Genomic DNA, 21858 nt, shown 5'->3' on the forward strand with positions numbered 1-21858 from the left:
GATGTGTTGAATTTGCCCCAAACATAATGCTTTGTATTCAGGACAAGGGCGCATGTATCTTTGTAGTGACTGGGTGTATTGATACACCATCCAAAGTGTAATTAATAACTTCACCATGCTTAAAGGGATATTCAATGTCTGCTGTTTTTTTTTACCAATAGGTGCCCTTCTTTTTTTTGAACCATCGGAAAACCTACCTGGTTTTTGTGGTTGAATCTCTGCTTGAAATGTGATGCTCAACTGAGGAACCTTACAGATAATTGTATGTGTGGGGTACAGAGATGGGGTAGTCATTCAAAAAATCATTTTAAACACTATTATTGCACACATAGTGAGTCCATGCAACTTATTATGTGACTTGTTAAGCACATTTTTACTCCTGAACTTATTTAGGGTTGCCATAACAAAAGGGTTGAATACTTATTGACTCAAGACATTTCAGCTTTTCATTTCTAAAGATTGCTAAGAACATAATTCCACTTTGACATTATGGGGTATTGTGTATAGGTCAGTGACACAAAATGTAAATGTAAATCAATTTTAAATTCAGGCTGTAACACAACAAACGTGGAAGAAGTCAAGGGGTGTGAATACTTTCTGAAGGCACTGTGCCATCACAACAGTATTGCTGTATCATTAATATTAATTAATTGATTGATAATTTGTAAGATGATAGTTGTAGAAATTACTACTGTAGTACCAAATATGTAATTGTAAGTTACTTTACCCAGCTTGAACTATTACTACTGCAACTGCTCAGTAGTACCACTACTAGTAGTACCACTACTAGTAGTACTACTATTAACTTGCGAGCTAATATGACGTGGGAGGCAACCAGTTCCATGTGGTGCAATGCTTTCAGTCTGTGAACTGAACTGCATTTAGGAAAATCCTCCTTGGATTCCCGATCTGTGGAAACAAGAGTGGTGTTGGATCCTACACATCCAGCCACCTGCTGAGAATCCAATCCAGTGCTTGCTCTTCATTACCCCTCCCCAAAGTCTTCCCACAGAACTCTGCAGGGCACCAATACATAGTAATGCAAACTGATGCCCCCAGTAATCTCACTATCACATGGATAAAGCCCTGATTTGTAGCTACTTCAACTAGGTGGGGGCCTAGTGTTGTAGGTCAACTAATTTTGCCCTCCAAACACTCAGTTCATGTGTTGTGATTTAGTTATTTCTGGGCACATTCACTGACTAGTTTACAGCGTTGCCTGGAGCGCCTTTCAGGGGGCAGGTGCTCAAAATGTAAAACTTTTTTTTCTTCTCTTTTTTTTTCAGCGTAGGTCTATTTATTTCTGCAACAACATACTCACTCATCATCACACATTGTAATCAAGCTAGTTACAGTGCCTCCTAAAGACATGATTGACATCGGGAAAAGAGGGTGGGCTATCAGCCGATCATTGATGTTGAGGTTTGATGTAAATCTCTAGTTAGCTAGCTCGATGTCTTTTACTCTTGTCTTTCTGCCTCTCTCTGCTGCGCTTAGCCAACAAGACCGAATATTGATGATGTAGGCTATATCAAGTGTTCTTAAGTATTCATTCAATGGTATGCTGCTGTGGCACTTACTGATGATATTTAAACGAGGTAGCTAGCAACACACACTCGACCGGTGACCGCATCTCTCAAGCCATGTATGTTTGGATACCGGAGGCACGCAATCTCCGTACAGGACAGACTAGGGAAAAGGCGCAACTGGGCGCGCGCAATCTCTGTACCGGACAGATCAGCAGGCGCAACCAACGGACTGGCATGTGCTCTGCACAGATAGAGATAGAGCCCTATCTGTTTCCGTTTCAAGTTTTAATGTCACGTGCACAAGTACACTAAAATGCCATTCTTGCGAGCTCTAAACTCAACAATGCAGTCATCAGTAACAATGTAGCACTAAAAATAGCACAAGGTAGAACAAACAGGGTCCAATACCATATTTACAATGTGAGAGGGTTACTGGATCAATAAAGGTAGATATGAATAGGGGTATGGTGACTAGGCATCAGAATATATGATAAACAGAGTAGCAGCAGCGTATATGATGATGGGTGTGTGTGTGTGTGTGTGTGAGCAAATGACGTGTGCTCGTGTGCATGCTTGTGCGTGCATGCTTTTGTGTGTGTTGGAGTGTCAGCGTGCGTGAGTGTGTAGAGTCCTGTGAGTGTGTAGAGTCCTGTGAGTGTGTAGAGTCCTGTGAGTGTGTAGAGTCCTGTGAGTGTGCATAGAAAAGATGCAAAACAAATACACGGGTCAACTCAGATAGTCCGTGCAGCCATTTCTTTTGCTGGTTGCCTGTGAAATGTTAACAGCTATGGATGAAACGTAATTGACTTTATGCCTCTAAATTGGAATTAGACTCATTATAAATGTGTGGCGTAAAGGCTGAAGGTGCAAGTAGCTATTTAGGTTTGTGGTCCATTAAAGGGCACATCTCATACTATCATGTCTTCGTGGGGAATACTGACTTGAGCTCTAAAATGTGCATGTTTTACTCCAGACCTAATCGTTTTGGATCATGTTGTTGAGAATACAGGGTGAACTTTGTTGATTCATAATTCTGATTTCCATTTATTTTCCTGTAGAGCAAAAACAATTGTATGGGGATTATTATTTATTTTTATTAGCAACAAGATGATCATAATGTGATTATACAGTTTGGCCTGAATCAATTATCAAGTTACAAGACAATAGTTCAATGTGGCAGTTGCCTCCTGAGCCAAACATTCCCTCTCTTTCTTATTTAGAGAGAACATCTAATCAAATCTTCTCTTCCTCATTATTGGTAAACCCCAAACAAAACTCTTATCTGTTATTGAGGCGATATGTTTCTCTCTCAATTTCATTACAACTTTACAGCTGTCTGTTTCTCGGGTCTACCCAAGTAGAGGACAAGGGTTTAATCTAATTCTTCCCTCTAAACTGCATAATCAGAATATGCATTATACATTTTAAAAGCAGATAGCATCAATTATTCCTCCACTGACTATGTAAAACAGATGCAAATTCGCATGAACTACTTTCACTCTAATTAGGCTTTCCCACTCAGCTGTCTGCAAAAAACAAAAAAGCATTTCAACAGGCATTCTTTAAGACCTTCCCCCAATATGACTGCCCTAGCTGCGGTTTAAAGACAGATGAAAAAGAAAACACTTTGAAGTGATCAGGGGTGAATTACGTTGATCTGAGTATCTGAATGCTGCGCTAGTGAGGGGACGGCTGTTATGCAGAGCAGCACCTTTCTCAAATACAATGTCTGTCTCCACCATGTCTAATCAGTGCAGAGGCGTCCTGCTGGGTTTGGGATTGGTTAAGGCTCATGAGTCAGGTGGTATACATAGTAGTTAACTGCTGCTTATCCTGCTATCCTCCCTCCTTTTGGTTGTTAGGTGTTTGTGTTTTCCTCTGCAATGAGTTAGTGCATGTCTTTGTTTGTGTTTCGCCTTTGTTCACCTTTGTTTAACCACTTCTACGTTGTTATGGGGCATTGTGTTGTTGTGGATCGTAATGCAGTGATTAGCCTATTGCAGATTGAGAAACCATGAGAGGTGTGATGTGTTTGTCAAGTGCACGATTTTCTGGAGCTTTTTTAAATATTTAAATAGCTTCCAAATTATCTCAGAAAATATTTTCCCTAATAGATTTGAATGCTTACCCTGCCAGTGGGTAACTGGCTCTGCCATTCTTAGAAATGCTCTCTGGATTACTGGGAAAGGAACTACATAATGTGAGGAATCTCTGTTTCTCAATTAATTCCATTCCGTAGTCTCACATTAAATAAATATTTAATTTTGACCATATTGGTTTTCTTTAATCCATTACTTAGAAAGTCACATACTTTATCCTCCCTTTCTTTGGAGATTAGACAGCTACTTATCAATATTCCATTAAATAGATTTCATGAACCTCATACTGTAACCTACCACCCTTACATCTAGTAAAAAAAAGTATACTTTTTTTATTTGTTTAATTACATTGGTATGTAGTAGATGAGATATCAGCGAAGTTGTCATGAATGACAGGAGAAAAATTGCTTTACGGTGTTGTAATAAGCATAGGAGCAGCAGGATGTCTTACAATCAGTATGTTAGTGTGTCTCGCTCCAAGCACTAATGACTAGTCCTCTGTCAAATAACTACAATTGTAATATACAGCCAACAGTGCTGGAACCTTGTAGCACATCCACACTGTAGTTAGTTACTGTTTGCTGCAGACAGGTTTAATCAGATGTCTTACTCTTAGGTTTTGAATGATTAATGCCCTGGGGTTTTCTTTCTAGCACTAATCCTCCCGCCCCATGCTAAACCATGGCTCTCCCCTACAGCAGTGCACTTGTTTGGGCTGACCTGGCACCTGCAGCCAGCAGATGGGCAGCTCTATGAGAATGGACTCAGCAAACTGGACAGAGACTCAGAGAGCATAGACATAACCTTCACGCCCTTCGGTCTGCCCGGCCTCAACAACACCAACAAAGGTAAGCGGTGGTGGGCAAAGATTGATGTTATGAAGCCTCCAGGTTTTGATTCACATTGTCAGACCACACAACAAAAGCTAGAGCAAGGGGCGATCCATGGGCTCTCTCCTCCTATTTGTCTTCCTCTGTGTTTACATAAGAAACCTGTTGTTTCATAACCAGCGTGTTGGATGCAATATGTTTCGACAGGGAGAATGATTTCCTTCTTGTGCGACGCTTATTGCGGGTCAGATAAAAGAGCCGGTAGGAAGGTGGGTGGGTGACGCAGAGGTCATCCTCCAGTTAAAACTCCTCATGTGTTCACAGGGCATCCTCCAGTTAAAACTCCTCATGTGTTCACAGGGCATCCTCCAGTTAAAACTCCTCATGTGTTCACAGGGCATCCTCCAGTTAAAACTCCTCATGTGTTCACAGGGCATCCTTCAGTTAAAACTCCTCATGTGTTCACAGGGCATCCTCCAGTTAAAACATCTCATGTGTTCACAGGGCATCCTCCAGTTAAAACTCCTCATGTGTTCACAGGGCATCCTCCAGTTAAAACTCCTCATGTGTTCACAGGGCATCCTCCAGTTAAAACTCCTCATGTGTTCACAGGGCATCCTTCAGTTAAAACTCCTCATGTGTTCACAGGGCATCCTCCAGTTAAAACATCTCATGTGTTCACAGGGCATCCTCCAGTTAAAACTCCTCATGTGTTCACAGGGCATCCTCGAGTTAAAACTGCTCATGTGTTCACAGGGCATCCTCCAGTTAAAACTCCTCGTGTTCACAGGGCATTGCCTCCATTAGCACGATAAAGATCTGATTATATACATTTCCCACTTCCGAAAAAAAATAATAAACTCATAGAATCTTCGAGATAGAGATATAGCATTATTCCAATAACACCAGACCAACCCTGGGGTCCCAAATACCGCAGACGTACAATTCCATTGCGGCAATGAGTGAAATAATTCAGTTCCATTCCACATAATTCAATTCCATTTCTATAAGCACGTGAACCAGAAAATGTTCTCTGCAACTAGGGCAATGTTGAAGAGTAGATTAAAATCAAATCAGTTATGAAAATATTGGATTGCCCCTGCATAAGCACATAATGGATCTCAGTAAAAGCTTGGTGTCTGAGTTTCAATATTCCCATATCATAGCCCTCTGACACATCCATCCCTTCTCCTCAAAGGGGAGGAATAGGAAACTACAGGTAGTACTGCTAGATTGAGACAGTATATAAGGCTGTGTACACTCTGTGGCTAGTACAATGTAGCGCAGCTGTGCTGGGTTACATTAGCATGCATTGACTATGAAGTAATCATGAGGAGCTTCATGTGCAGTTAATTAAAGTAAGAGAGTGTGGATTAATCCCCTAGCAGGCTACAGCCCACAGCGTCATCCTTAACTCTTTCAGACCAGAGGTCCTCCAGCAAGCTCCACTTCTGAACCTCCCTGTTCTACGAAACAAATTAGAATGACGTGACAGTTTATCCACTTTAGGCCATAGTATACAATGCCTTACAGAATTATTATGTATATTTTTTATCGTACTTATCTTTCATTGGCATTTCTCACTTGTAGTTCTGGGAATGTTCTTAGAGCTTCAGACTTTTTTGTTATTGGATCTTCCCATAGGATGATGTGTTGGCCCAGACCCTATAATTGAGCCTCTGTATTTGGTCTAAGTATGTACATTTTCTTTAGAGTAGCAATCAGATTTTTATTTTTATTTAACTTGTATTTTTTATCCCAGCCCCCGTCCCCTCAGGAGGCCTTTTGCTTTTTGGTAGGCCGTCATTGTAAATAAGCATTTGTTCATAAACTGTCTTACCTAGTTAAATAAAGGTTAAAGAAAATACAAATATTATTATCAGCATAGATCTGATGGATGAAAGGGAATAGAATAGTCTCAATCAACAGACAGACCCAAGTATTAAAATCTTGTTCTATTCAGCTGTCCAATTGTGAGGGAAAATTATAACTAATTGGAAAGACGGTTTCATTTCATTGTAAATAGATTACTGGAATAATTGTTTTATCAGGGTAACCCTTAGGCTATGAGAATTAATTTGCCTGTATGCCAGACTATTTTGAAGCGCTTTTCTAATTTACCTCCCCCCTCCCCCCACCCCCCCACCCTCTGAACCCAGTTTAAGTGACAGGTGAGATGGCCTGCAGGAGAGGCACCAGCTAGATATGCCTTTATTACCCTGTAATGAGTTCTGTGGTGGCAGTGGCACAGACCAAACACCACCTCTCCTAAACAGCGTAACACAGCTATACACAGTGATTGAGTTAGTAAATGCATTCTGGTAGCACAAAGTAACACTGCCATTACCTTGTCCACCTGCTCCGGTCTGGTGGTGTTTTCTTGACAAAAAATGCTCTCCGTTTCTATGATAACCAAACCAATCTTTTTCACAAGGTTGTCGAGGCTAATGTGTGACCAATCCATGTCATCGATGTCTAGACATGTATGTGTATTTAGATGGGGTTTAAAAACGTGGTTTCCAGAGCTCTGTACAGTGAGAAATGTGAAGATAAGAAGACACCAAACAGATAGAATTACACTCTTAGAACAAAGGGTTCCAACAGGATTCTTCAGCTGTCTCCATAGGACAACCTTTTTTGGTTCCAGGTAGAACCCTTTCTGGTTACATGTAGAACCCTCTGCATGGAACCCAAAATAGTTCTACCTGGAACCAAAAGGGTTCAACCTGCAACCAAAAAGGGTTCTTCAGCTTTCCCCATAGGAGAACCCTTTGAAGAACCCTTTAAGGTTCTAGATAGCACCTTTTTTCTAAGAGTGTCGCTTAATGTGTACAGTAGAGCTGAACTGATCTCATGTTACCCGCCAGGAGAGAGAGAATCAATAATGTGACACCCTGGTATGTTGGCGTACCTGCCAGAGAGCAGACACCAGGGGTTACCAGCACAGAGTAATTAGATCACGCCTGGATGTGGGAGGTGTTTGCTCAAGCATCCGGTAGCTCGCTGGTCTTCTCCTTCCTCACCATAGTATAACACCATATTAGATATGGTTGTTTTTCCTTTCTGTTCACAGTTGTGTAGCACCAGTTTGAACAGATGCAGGGTTTCATCTGACAATGAGGATAGAACGTTTCCTAAAAGGACCGAGGAGGATTTATTAGTCGAGGCAATGAAATGAAACGGATTAAAGTCTGCCTGTATTTTCTCTCATTATCTGATAGAGGCAGAGGGAGTGCCAATATCGAGGTGCAGCAACGAACGCTGTTCTCATTTGTGTTTATACCCATTTGTGCATCTATTTTCATTTGGTGCAAATTCTCTGTGTGTGTGTGTGTGTGTGTGTGTGTGTGTGTGTGTGTGTGTGTGTGTGTGTGTGTGTGTGTGTGTGTGTGTGTGTGTGTGTGTGTGTGTGTGTGTGTGTGTGTGTGTGTGTGTGTGTGTGTTTACACCATATAGATAAGGAGCTATTCCAGAGGGGGAAAGCGATAGACCGAGGGGAGGTGGACATTGGTACCCAGGTGATGCAGGTCATTCCCCCAGGTCTGTTTTGGCGTTTCCACATCACCATCCACCACCCAGAGTATGTCAAGTTCAACGTCTCCCTGGCACGGGACGCCCTCTTGGGGATCTATGGGCGTAGGAACATCCCCCCTACACACACACAGGTACTGTACCCGCTACCTCCCTCATACACACAGGAGCACCACACCCACTCCCATGTAAACGGTCATACTGTAGACTCTTATGTATTCCCACTCGTGCATACGTAATGACTGAAACACCCCAATACACACAAGTAACTAAATAAACACCTGGTTCATCTACACACATGCACAGATACACACCCACACATGCACAGATACACACCCACACATGCACAGATACACATGCACAGATTCACACCAACCTCGATGCTAATGAGTGTACCCCAAGTCCCTACGCACAACTTCCTTTCCTCCATCCATCTGTCATCCTTCCGTCTCACTCTTCACCCACATGGAAACCCACGATAAAAAGCTGGACCAGGCAGATGCTGTGCCTCTGTCAAGTTTGATCACTTCACCAATCAGTGAATTAGCTACAGTACTGTTGGCTACATACAGTACCAGTACTTTTGTCAAATTCATAATGAGCTTCAATGTATGTAGTTTATTGTTATGGAATGAATGCAATTAAGGAAATATCTAGTGGAACTAATGTGATGTCAGTAAAATGCCTAAACTCCCCAATCACTGCGTGTTACCAAAGATATTATCTAAGATTAACAGTTCCAATCATTCAAGAAATTGTGATCTGTCGTAATTCAATTAAATACTCCTTATTTATGGCTCATTTGTATACTAATTTGCATATGTAGGTGCATGGATACAGACAATTAATTAATGCTAATTGAAAGTTTCCTTTCAAACACAGATGTCCTTTTTGTTCTGTAAGGATGCTCATAATCATTATAGTAATCACACACACACAGTACCAGTCAAACGTTTGGACACACCTACTCATTCCAGAGTTTTTCTTTATTTTTACTATTTTCTACATTGTAGAATAATAGTGAAGACATCAAAACTATGAAATAACACAAGGAATCATGTAGTAGCCAAAAAAGTGTTAAACAAATCAAAATATATTTTATATTTGAAATTCTTCAAAGTAGCCACCCTTTGCCTTGGCAGCAGCTAATGGGGATCCATAATAAACACAAAGTCCTGTCTCGGTGGGGCTGGCTAATCCCACACCATCGTTAGATGTCTCTGTCAGCCAGGTCGGCTGATTCGGCTGATCCCAGTTCAGTTTTTTGCGCCTGCACGCAGTCACACATATGTTGCCTCGGACCATCCCTCATTACATCTGCTGATAGAATACCCAGCAGGTCATGGGGCTGAGCACTCAGGGTCACGGCGAGACCGCCACACAAGCGACTCATCTGTCACAAGGCTGTTTCAGCGGCCTCAGCAAACCCAGCAGGCTTCCGGATGATGAATCCTAATAGGATGTTTTTAGTCATTAATCTGAGTCAGTCCCCTTGGCGGCACGCACAGTTCAGACTTTTCTTTCAAGGAGATTTTGTCACTATTGGCCATTTCCGCTTCAGTGTGATATCATTTGCCGATCCCCAGCTGAAAGTGAATAATGGAGGGACTGCAATTGCCTCTTCTGCCTCCTCTTCTGCTGCTTTGCGTCACTGATGAGTTGAAATGCAGGGGCCCGATGGCTATGGTGCCCCAGCGGTTCTACTGAATTACAAACATCGTTTTCCTTTTGTTCCGTAGGGGAGCATTTGTCTCTCATAAGAGAACCTGAGTCATAGTGATTCTGAGGCTTGGGGGCATGTCATTGGAGTTACGGACCTGGCCTCACCAAGCCCTGGGTTTTTTATTTAGGACGGGTGGAGGAGTGAAGACAGACCTCCCTCTGAGCCCGGCAGGCGGAAAGGCTTTGCTGCATGCAGTCACCAGCCGACTGCAGTGTAATAGCAGCCCTGGCCCCTGCTTATCTCCAAGAGCACACACAAACATGAGTGACTCTAGCGCAGCTACGGCACTATGTCCCGCTCCATTCTACTGTCATATCCTACTCATCTGGTAATACAGGATGGGGGCCTGTCTCTTTATTACGCTCATTAAGGGCAAAGTCAAAAGGTGGCTCGGGAGCTTTTGCATATGGTTAAGTTCAAGTTATTTTAAGATGGATGACAGGATACGATACAGCACATTATGATTTCAGGTTTTGGCCCGTTCCCAGAGATAGATATGTGTGCTGTGATGTTGGAGGAACCATCATACACCCTGTCAGTCAGGGCACGTCAGTATGCCCAACCAGGAACTTGTGATGTCCCAGTTTTTGACTCTCAAACCATGGCTACATATTTAATCTGATGTTTTCTCTTCCTCCTGCAGTTTGACTTTGTCAAGCTCCTGGACGGGAAGCAGCTGATCAAACAGGAGGTTCAGATGGTAACGGAGGATTCGAACGCGTCTCCCAGGAACCTGATCCTCTCCTCCCTCCAGGAGACGGGCTTCATAGAGTACATGGACGCTGGAACCTGGTACCTGGCTTTCTACAACGACGGAAAGAAAATGGAGCAAGTTTTTGTTCTGAGCACTGCCATCGGTAATTGGCTTCTCGTTATGTAAAAAGTAGAATAGGTGCTCCACATTGTCAGACACTAATGAAAATTGCATCGCCATGCAATCATGTTTGGGAGCAGTAATGAAGTCTTATAATTACTGTAGATGTACAGAAAAATACAGTGCATGTGACATTATTTCCAGGAAATATGTTGTGAAACAAGCTGCCATTTTAACATCAAAATGGTTGAGTTATGTTGCTCATTGCAAGGAGCTGCAGTCTGTCATCCTTAATTGATTGACCTTTTGTCAACTGTCTGTAAGCCTCTGCTGAGAGACGAGACAATGCATTCCTCCTAATGCTCTCTCTCACCAGCGTCTCCTGAAAATGCTTTTGCTCTGTCTTTTAAAACGCATTGTTGTCTGAAAGGCAGTTCAAGAATGGTACTGCAGTGTATTTGTGGAAATGTCCGTTTCCATTTTCTTCATAATTATGTAGAATATCTGAAGAGTTTTTTTCCAAATGCTATATCCACCAATATTTCACATTTGTGTTTTTTCATCAGAAATGATTGCTTATGGGTACCTTCATGTGTGTGTACATTTTTTATGTTCTCAAATGTTTTATTCATCCATTTTAGAGGTCTTTGAAAAGTAGTTTTTTTGCAAAACGCAAGATATCTATTGTTTAGCTTCAATGGAATGTTTTTGTATCCTGTATATATGACTGTGATATGTGGTTAATCCCCCCCCATAGCCTTCTTAACATGAATGCACTTACTGTAAGTTCCTCTGCAATAGAGCATCTGCTAAATGACTAAAATGTAAATACTTTACGTACACATCTCATATTATTTATTGAGTTCATTTTGTCACAAATTTATAATTTGTACATTTCTTTATAAAAAGCATAGTTATTTGTTACATTTGACTGTGTGAAACCTAGCAGTACTACTTACAGGGTTGTATTTCTTTGAGAGTGAGGCGGATATATAGCATTTATATATAGCATTTATATATAGAATATATAGTGCATTCGGAAAGTATTCAGACCCCTTGACTTTAACATTTTGTTACATTACAGCCTTATTCTAAAATTGATTTAATTATATATTTTTCTCATCGATCTACACACGATACCCCATAATGACAAAGCGAAACTAGGTTTTTAGACATTTTTGCTCATTTATTAAAAATAAAAAACAGAAATACCTTATTTACGTAAGTATTCAGAACCTTTACTATGAGACTTGAAATTGAGCTCAGGTGCATCCTGTTTCCATTGATCAGCCAAGAGATGTTTCTACAACTTGATTATCCACCTGTGGTAAATTCAATTGACTGGACATGATTTTGAAAGGCACACACCTGTCTATATAGGTTCCAAAGTTGACAGTGCATGTCAGAGCAAAAACCAAGCCATGAGGTTGAAGGAATTGTCCGTAGAGCTCCGAGACAGGACTGTGTCGAGGCACAGATCTGGGGAAGGGTAACAAAAAATGTCTGCAGCATTGAAGGTCCCCAAGAACACAGTGGCCTCCATCATTCTTAAATGGAAGAAGTTTGGAACCACCAATACTTTTCCTAGAGCTGGCCACCCGACCAAACTGAGCAATCGGGGGAGAAGGGCCTTGGTCAGGGAGGTGACCAAGAACCCGATGGTCACTCTGACAGAGCTCCAGAGTTCCTCTTTGGACATGAGAGAACCTTCCAGAAGGACAAGCATCTCTGCAGCACTCCACCAATCAGGCCTTTATGGTAGAGTGGCCAGACGGAAGCCACTCCTCAGTAAAAGGCACATGACAGCCCACTTGGAGTTTGCCAAAAGGCACCTAAAGGACTCTCAGACCATGAGAAACAAGATGCTCTGATCTGATGAAACCAAGATTGAACTCTTTGGTCTGAATGCCAAGCGTCACGTCTGGAGGAAACCTGGCACCATCCCTACGGTGAAGCATGGGGGTGGCAGCATCATGCTGTGGGGATGTTTTTCAGCAGCAGGTACTGGGAGACTAGTCAGGATTGAGGGAAATATGAACGGAGCAAAATATAGAGAGATCCTTGATGAAAACCTGCTCCAGAGCGCTCAGGACCTCAGACTGGGGTGAATGTTCACCTTTACAACAGGACATGGACCCTAAGCACACAGCCAAGACAATGCAGGAGTGGCTTCGGGACAAGTCTCAATGTCCTTGACTGGCCCAGCCAGAGCCCAGACTTGAACCCGAACGAATATCTCTGGAGAGACCTAAAAATAGCTGTACACCGACGCTCTCCATCCAACCTGACAGAGCTTGAGAGGATCTGCAGAGAAGAATGGGAGAATCCCGAACTACAGACAGGTGTGCCAAGCTTGTAGCATCATACCCAAGAAGACTCAAGGCTGTAATCGCTGCCAAAGGTGCTTCAACAAAGTCCTGATTTAAAGGGTCTGAATACTTAAGAAAATGTGATATTTCAGTTTTTTTATTGTGATAAATTGGCAAACATTTCTAAAAACATGTTTTTGCTTTGTCATTATGGGGTGTGTAGATTGATGAGGAGGTAAAAAACAATTTCATTAATTTTAGAATAAGGCTGGAACGTAACATAATGTGGAAAAAGTCAAAGGGTCTGAATACTTTCCGAATGCACTGTATAGAAAAAAAATTGAATATTTTTCTTTCTGAAATGAAACCATCAAGTGATAGTGAAATACATTTCTGTCATTGAACAACCCCATGCCATAATTAGATAGTGAAAAAACACACCAATCTTATTAATAATTGTTTTAAACAATAAAATCTCATTTACAAACATTTGAAAATGGATATATAGTGTTTTGGAATTAAACTCTTAATCTGTTACCTTATTGTCACTCATTCAACATGTTAGATTATAATATGCCGTCAAGTGTGGTCAAACACAAATCCTTTAGTAGAATCAGGGCCCCAATAAGTTGGTATGAAAGAAATAGAGCTCCACCACGTACCCGTATTAATAAACACACGTTTGGATACCAACCAGGATCTTCGTCAGATCATTTGTGGTATCGAAACGTTTGTTTATTAATAAAGATTATTACATGTCTCAACGGATGCACAAAGTAAGTAATAGTCTTCATTATACCATGAGTTGTGTTGTTTACTACTTTCTCTGTGTCTGTAGAAACCATGGGCGGCTGCTCCACCAACTGTAAGGGGAACGGCGAATGTGTAGCAGGCCACTGCCACTGCTTCACCGGCTTTCTGGGACCAGACTGCTCAAAAGGTATATTAAAGAGATTGAACAGGATCTTAAGCACTTACAAATTCGTAACATGTCATATGAATTGCACACAAATAAATTGCAGGACGTAAGAGGTCATACTGGCTTTGTACACAATTGTGCAACATTTTCAGGGACCAGTTTTGGCTTGTGAGGGCTACTTTTAAAACTACTAGTTGAAATTATACAAAACCTTTTTACGCATATAAGTGAGTCATGTTGGATATATGCGTAGTATTCCAATGGGGGGGGGGGGGGGAACTCTGAGATAGACCATCATTCATATTTTCTATTCTGTAAATCTACCAAATCAAATGTTATTTGTCACATGCGCCGAATACAGTGAGATGCTTACTTACAAGCCCTTAACCAACAATGCTTTAAGAAATTTAAGGGAAAAAAAGTGTTAAGTAAAAAAAATAGAAAATAGAAGCAACAAATAATTAAACAGCAGCAGTAAAATAACAATAGCGAGGCTGTATACAGGGGGTGCTGCTACAGAATCAATGTGCATGGGAACCGGTTAGTTGAGGTAATTGAGGTAATATGTACATGTAGGTAGAGTTAAAGGGACTATGCATAGATAATAAACTGAGAGTAGCAGCAGCATAAAGAGGGGTCTGGGTAGCCCTTTGATTAGCTGTTTAGGAATCTTAGGGCTTCAGGGCTGTTAAGAAGCCTTTTGGACCTAAACTCGGCGCTCCAGTACTGCTTGCCTTGCAGTAGCAGAGAGAACAGTCCATGACTAGGGTGGCTGGAATCTTTGACAATTTTTAGGACCTTCCTCTGACACTGCCTGGTATAGAGGTCCTGGATGGCAGGAAGCTTGGTCCAAGTGATGTACTGGGCCGAACACACTACCCTTTGTAGTGTCTTGCGGTCGGAGGCCAAGCAGTTGCCATACCAGGCAGGATGCTCTCGATGGTGCAGCTGTAGAACCTTTTGAGGATCTGAGGACCCATGCCAAATCTTTTCAGTCTCCTGAGGGGGAATAGACTTTGTCGTGGCCCTCTTCACAACTTTCTTAGTGTGTTTGGACCATGATAGTTTGTTGGTGATGTGGACACCAAGGAACTTGAAGCTCTTAACCTGCTCCACTGTAGCCCATCGATGAAAATGGGGGCATGCTCGTTCCTCCTTTTCCTGTAGTCCACAATGATCTTTTTTGTCTTGATCACATTGTGGGAGAGGTTGTTGTCCTTGCACCACACAGCCAGGTCTCTGACCTCCTCCCTATAGGCTGTCTCATCGTTATTGGTGATCAGGCCTACCACTGTTGTGTCATCGGGAAACTTGATGGTGTTGGAGTCGTGCCTGGCCAGGCAGTCATGAGTGAACGGGGAGTACAGGAGGGGACTGAACACGCACCCCTGAGGGGCCCCCGTGTTGAGGATCAGCATGGCGGATGTGTTGTTACCTTCCCTTACCACCTGGGGGTGGCCCGTCAGGAAGTCCAGGATCCAGTTGCAGAGGGAGGTGTTTAGTCAAATCAAATCAAATTTATTTTTATGTAGCCCTTCGTACATCAGCTGATATCTCAAAGTGCTGTACAGAAACCCAGCCTAAAACCCCAAACAGCAAGCAAAGCATGTGAAAGAAGCACGGTGGCTAGGAAAAACTCCCTAGGAAAAACTCCCTAGAAAGGCCAAAAACCTAGGAAGAAACCTAGAGAGGAACCAGGCTATGAGGGGTGGCCAGTCCTCTTCTGGCTGTGCAGGGTGGATATTATAACAGAACATGGTCAAGATGTTAAAATGTTAAAATGTTCATAAATGACCAGCATGGTCAAATAATAATAATCATAGTAGTTGTCGAGGGTGCAACAAGCACGTCCGGTGAACAGGTCAGGGTTCCATAGCCGCAGGCAGAACAGTTGAAACTGGAGCAGCAGCACGGCCAGGTGGACTGGGGACAGCAAGGAGTCATCATACCAGGTAGTCCTGAGGCATGGTCCTAGGGCTCAGGTCCTCCGAGAGAAAGACAGAAAGAGAGAAAGAGAGAATTAGAGAGAGCATATTTAAATTCACACAGGACACCGGATAAGACAAGAGAAATGCTCCAGATGTAACAGACTGATCCTAGCCCCCCGACACATAAACTACTGCAGCATAAATACTGGAGGCTGAGACAGGAGGGATCAGAAGACACTGTGGCCCCATCCGATGATACCCCCGGACAGGGCCAAACAGGCAGGATATAACCCCACCCACTTTGCCAAAGCACAGCCCCCACACCACTAGAGGGATGTCTCCAACCACCAACTTACCATCCTAAGACAAGGCCGAGTATAGCCCACAACGATCTCCGCCATGGCACAACCCAAGGGGGGGCGCCAACCCAGACAGGAAGACCACGTCAGTGACTCAACCAACTCAAGTGACGCACCCCTCCCATGGACGGCATGGAAGAACACCAGTAATGCGTCTCTCACATTGGTAGGCAGACCATTCCATAAAAATGGAGCTCTATAGGAGAAAGCCCTACCTCCAGCCGTTTGCTTAGAAATTCTAGGGACAATTAGGAGGCCTGCGTCCCAGGGTCCTTAGCTTAGTGATGAGCTTTGAGGGCACTATGGTGTTGAACACTGAGCTGTAGACAATGAATAGCATTCTCACATAGGTGTTCCTTTTGCCCAGGTGGGAAAGGGCAGTGTTGAGTGTAATAGAGATGGCATCATCTGTGGATCTGTTAGGGCGGTATGCAAATTGGAATGGGTCTAGTGTTTCTGGGATTATGGTGTTGATGTGAGCCATGACCAGCCTTTCAAAGCACTTCATGGCTACAGACGTGAGTGCTACGGGTCGGTAGTCATTTAGGCAGGTTACCTTTGTGTTCTTGGGCACAGGGACTATGGTGGTCTGCTTGAAACATGTTGGTATTATATACTCAGTCAGGGACAGGTTGAAAATGTCAGTGAAGACACTTTCCAGTTGGTCAGCGCATGCTCAGAGTACACGTCCTGGTAATCCGACTGGCCCTGTGGCCTTGTGAACGTTGACCTGTTTAAAGGTCTTACTCACATCGGCTACGGAGAGCGTGATCACACAGTCATCCGGAACAGCTGATGCTCTCATGCATGCTTCAGTGTTACATACCTCGAAGCGAGCATAAAAATAATTTAGCTCATCTGGTATGCTCGTGTCACTTGGCAGATCACGGCTGTGCTTCCCTTTGTAGTCTGTAATAGTTTCCAAGCCCTGCCACATCCGAAAAGCGTCGGAGCCGGTGTAGTACGATTCAATCTTAGTCCTGTATTGACGCTTTACCTGTTTAATGCATCATTTAGTACGGTCACTGTGGGGACGACGTCATCAATGCACTTATTGATGAAGCCAGTGACTGATGTGGTGTACTCCTCGATGCCATCGGAAGAATCTCGGAACATATTCCAGCCTGTGCTAGCAAAACAGTCCTGTAGCTTAGCATCTGCTTCATCTGACCACTTTCTTATTGACCGAGTCACTGGTGCTTCCTGCTTTAGTTTTTGCTTGTAAGCAGTAATCAGGAGGATAGAATTATGGTCAGATTTACCAAATGGAGGGCGAGGGAGAGCTTTGTACGCATCTCTGTGTGTGGATTAAAGGTGGTCTAGAGTTTTTTTTCCCTCGGGTTGCACATTTAAAATGCTGGTTGAAATTAGGTAAAACAGATTTAAGTTTCCCTGCATTAAAGTCCCCGGCCACTAGGAGTGCCGCCTCTGGATGAGCGTTTTCATGTTTGCTTGTGGCCGTATACAGCTCATTGAGTGCGGTCTTAGTGTCAGCATTGGTTTGTGGTGGTATATAGACAGCTACGAAAAATACAGATGAAAACTCTCTTGGTAAATAGTGTGGTCTACAGCTTATCATGAGATACTCTACCTCAGGCGAGCACCTAGATTTCGTGCACCAGCTGTTGTTTACAAATATACATAGACCCCAACCCCTTGTCTTACCAGAGGCCGCTGTTCTATCCTGCCGAAAAAGCTTAAAACCCACCAGCTGTATGTTATTCATGTCGTCGTTCAGCCACGACTCGGTGAAACATAAAATATTACAGTTTTTAATGTCCCATTGGTAGGATATACATGATCGTAGTTCGTCTATTTTATTATCGATTGATTGTACGTTGGCTAATAGGACCGATGGTAAAGGTAGATTACCCTCTCGGAGACGGATCCTTACAAGGCACCCGTGTCAAATTATTCTGCAAAGTAAAGTCCAATCAATCATATAACATTGGCTACCCTTATAGAAATTATTTCAATTTTCTTTCACATGTAAAACTATGTGTTTTTGGAACACTTCATGCAATGATATTTCACATGAAGTTTCACATGTGAATTTTCACGTGATGACATTACCTTTCACAGGTGATGCCCTGCAAACAAAAATGTATTGTTAGCATACACACACAAACAGTGCTTTTAACATAGTGTTTTTTCAACTTAAATATTTGATATACATGATTACATTTATTTATACAGTATTATTCAACATGTACTCACCTGGGATGTAAATTCACAACCGCATTCCGATCTACCTGCTATGCCACCATGTCTGTGTCAATGACTGATTCACGTGTATGCCTACACTCTTATATTTTATACAAAGTAAATCTCAGCTTTGTTATAAATACACTCAAGAAAAAATATTATATTTATCATAGTGATTCAGGTGTAACATTTAAATAGAGTAATATGCCCCACCAACATTAGACAACTATACAGAAAACTCTCAAATTGCTGAAATAAGTCAATTAAATCATTGATGAGACAATAGTCATATTAACTGATAACTAAAATAGCAGTGCAGATGGCAGTGATGTATTGTATGGGGGAATGCTATACACTTTGTGGTGCAGCAGAAAGGTCAGCGTACCGCAAATGTCACTGATTAAAGATTTGTTTTGTATTTCAGCTGTACAGTGTACCACTTACTGTAAAACCCCATGTCATTGCATTTTCAAGTGAAAAACGTTCACATGTTAAAATAAGTGCTGAGCAATTACCCGAAATGTCGGTTAGTTTTTGTTTTTTAAACAACTAATTGACCAAAGGCTGTTCAATTATTTGAATTCCATTTAGTTCTTATTTTTTCTGGGAGCTCAATGCTCACATTGCACAGTTTCTCTAGATATACATCAGGTCAAGCCTAAACTGGGGGATGTAGTAGGGAGTTGTAGTTTTGAACAGGCAAATATTCTACATAGTTTAGGGCAGGTGGTAACATGGTAATTAATTACAATGACCGTAATCCATTGTGCACCTACTTGTCCAGTCTCTTTCTTTTTTTACCTTTTTACCTCTATCTTTTTATCTTGCAACCTTTCGGTTACTATTCCAACGCTCTAACCACTAGGCTACCTGCCGCCCCCTTCTACACCTGCTACGTTAGGTTAGTGTGGGGCAGATACTGAGAGGGAGAAAAGAGTCAGAATAATGCGCGATCGAGAGGGATAGAGAGCAGTTGCTTCGCAAGGTATTTCTACCTGAAAATACATGATTTAAGTGATTGATAGTTGGTATTTAGCAGTCATAAAAGTTTGCTTTATTTAATTTGAAGAACTCCTAAAATAGTGATTTTTGTCAGACAGCATAGGCAGCAGCTCTATAGAGGTGAGATGATGACTTGGAATTAAATAATAAAGTAAAAAATAAATGTAATATACACAATAACTGAAATATTTTATGAATAAATTATGGTTAATAAGTGATAAGCAGTCACTGCCATCATGGGACTTTTATTAATTGTTTTATTCTCTGTAACAGCATTCAACCCACATAATACATAGTACATTTTATGTATTTATTCAACTAGGCAAGTCAGTTAAGAACAAATTCTTATTTAAAATGACAGCCTACCCCGGCCAAACCCGGACGACACTGGGCCAATTGTGCACCGCCCTATGGGACTACCAATCACAGCCGGTTGTGATTCAGCCTGGAATCGAACCAGGGCCTGTAGTGACACCTCTAGATGGAGTGCCTTAGACCGCTGAGCCACTCAGGAGCACAAATAAATGAACAAAACCGAAAATGAAAACTGTGATATATTGAACCGACCTCAAATCAACACTACTTAAAATCTGTATCTCACATGTGGAATGACATTTTCACATGTGAAAAATGTTTGCATCCTCATGTTGTCACATTTATTTCACATGAAAGCATGTTTTCACATGTGCAGTTTCATGTTATCACATGTTGCTTTTACATGTTGTCACGTTATCACATTAACTTGACATAAGATCACGTGATTACTTGAAATTCATGTGTTTTTTTCTGTGTGGGTACTGTTTTATTAAGCCTGGTGCTTCATAATGTATACTGCCAAAAGCCATTCTGAATGAGAGTATTTTGATTGTCTCTGAGGATTATTTACAATCTTTGCATTAATTGAGGAAAGCAAGTGGTAATTTCAGATCCACTTTGTGGTCAAAGTGGTCTCTCTTGGCCCAGGCCGACCTGCTCTGGTCGAAAGCCTTAATCTGTCTCTGCCTAAATCTGTGGTCAGGGAGTCACTGTAGCAAGCATAATGTGTCTATTACTGTTCCCGGTGTGGAACTGTGACATATTATGGAGACTAATGGACAGGCCAGGGTCTGTAAGGCATAACTTCCACACTGCAACAGTACATAAACAGACGGACAGACTGGAGGCATGAGAGATCAGAGGAGAGGAGAGGAGATCAGAGGAGAGGAGAGGAGAAGAGAATGGAGTCGTTCTCTCACATAGGTTTTAAAGACACTGGAAAATGGTTCACTATGAGTGCCTATACAGTACATGTAGCATAGGAATGAAAGACAATGTGCAAATGCAATATGTTAGTGATATGAGTTGTGTTTAGACTACACCCCAAAGGGTTAACGGCATGTGAACAAGGATCTCTATTGAATCTATTTATACAGCACAGTATGTTCTGCTCTGGTGTTTACCATGTGTCTCCATGCTTCAGCCTCTGAGCTCTAAGCTTCTTCCTCATTTTGTAAATATCCATTTTCATGCTAAGGCACCAAGTGGTGGATGGAGGGGCCTTGGGAAATAGAGGGGGGTGTTGGAGGGAGACACAGCCGCTGCAGCGCCACACAGCAGCTACTGGAGTTTGACTCAGGTGCCACTTGAGCAAAATTGAAGTGCTTGAGAGATTAGGTGGATTTCACGGGAAGAGGGTCTGAGTGGGGGTGCGTGGCCTGTGCCCAGCGGAGGGAAGAGTACTTACAGCACTATCATCAGGGGGAGAGGATTAGGTGAATTCAGCTGCATGCTTATTAGTAAGATATTGGTGATGGGTGAAACCTGTATATGGCTCGTGGGGAGATCACCACTGGGATCTCAGGGTGAGTACTAACTAGTACCTTCCTGTGCTGGAATGACACAAAGCTTTATAATTCACATCCTAGACAGCAACCTGTTTTGAGTGAAGGTTTTGAATGTGAACACGTCAATGCACTAATGCATATACAGTACAGTATTAGATGTATTTTCTTTACACCACAGTATTTCTTGAGGGCTACTGTCTTCATGTGCTTCCCTTGCAGACTCCTGTCCTGTCCTGTGCAGTGGGAATGGAGATTATGAGAAAGGTTACTGCCAGTGTCACCCGGGCTGGAAGGGCCCAGAGTGTGACATCCAGGAGGACCAGTGCATCGATCCCACCTGCTCCAACCACGGCACCTGTGTCAACGGCATCTGTATGTGCAGCCCCGCCTACAAGGGCAACAACTGTGAACAAGGCAAGGATCCTGTCCTAATAATAATCATTATCGCTGTTGACACAGGCATAGGGATAGGATACAGTTGTATTTAGCCTAGCCAAAGAGCTTTGGTTTGGTGCATCCCTTATCACAAAGTGCAATAACAGAGGCATGCCGAAAAGCCACTAGTTGTTAGTTCAGGGCTCTAACCACTAGCCTGACCAGTGTTCTGTTTGTTATTGGGTTTTGCACAAGGACACACACCAAAGTGTTTTATAGACTGTCTGATTAGGCCTACTATTTAACCACAGCAACAATAAATCCAGTATCCTCCTTTCACATCATTTTAATTATGGAGAGAGTTTTTGTGTGCAAAATCAGATTGACCAAATAGATTATCCTCTACACACAC

The 21858-nt window shown here is 42.3% G+C and overlaps 1 protein-coding gene across 4 annotated transcripts in view; it reads left to right on the forward strand.

Moving 5' to 3' along the window:
• LOC106603321 (teneurin-1) overlaps nucleotides 1-21858 on the forward strand; it is a 188205-nt gene that overhangs the window by 115699 nt on the left and 50648 nt on the right. For 3 of the 4 annotated variants that reach the window (XM_082974568.1, XM_014196852.3, XM_082974571.1), the window contains 5 exons: nucleotides 4327-4476; nucleotides 7915-8123; nucleotides 10356-10569; nucleotides 13674-13775; nucleotides 21291-21485. In XM_082974568.1, the coding sequence (XP_082830694.1) occupies nucleotides 4327-4476; nucleotides 7915-8123; nucleotides 10356-10569; nucleotides 13674-13775; nucleotides 21291-21485 (870 nt within the window). The remainder of the gene's footprint in view (nucleotides 1-4326; nucleotides 4477-7914; nucleotides 8124-10355; nucleotides 10570-13673; nucleotides 13776-21290; nucleotides 21486-21858) is intronic. The other variant, XM_082974570.1, reaches the window with a different exon arrangement.

This window comes from Salmo salar, chromosome 04 (assembly GCF_965601325.2).
Source record: "Salmo salar chromosome 04, fSalSal1, whole genome shotgun sequence".
NCBI lineage: Eukaryota > Metazoa > Chordata > Actinopteri > Salmoniformes > Salmonidae > Salmo > Salmo salar.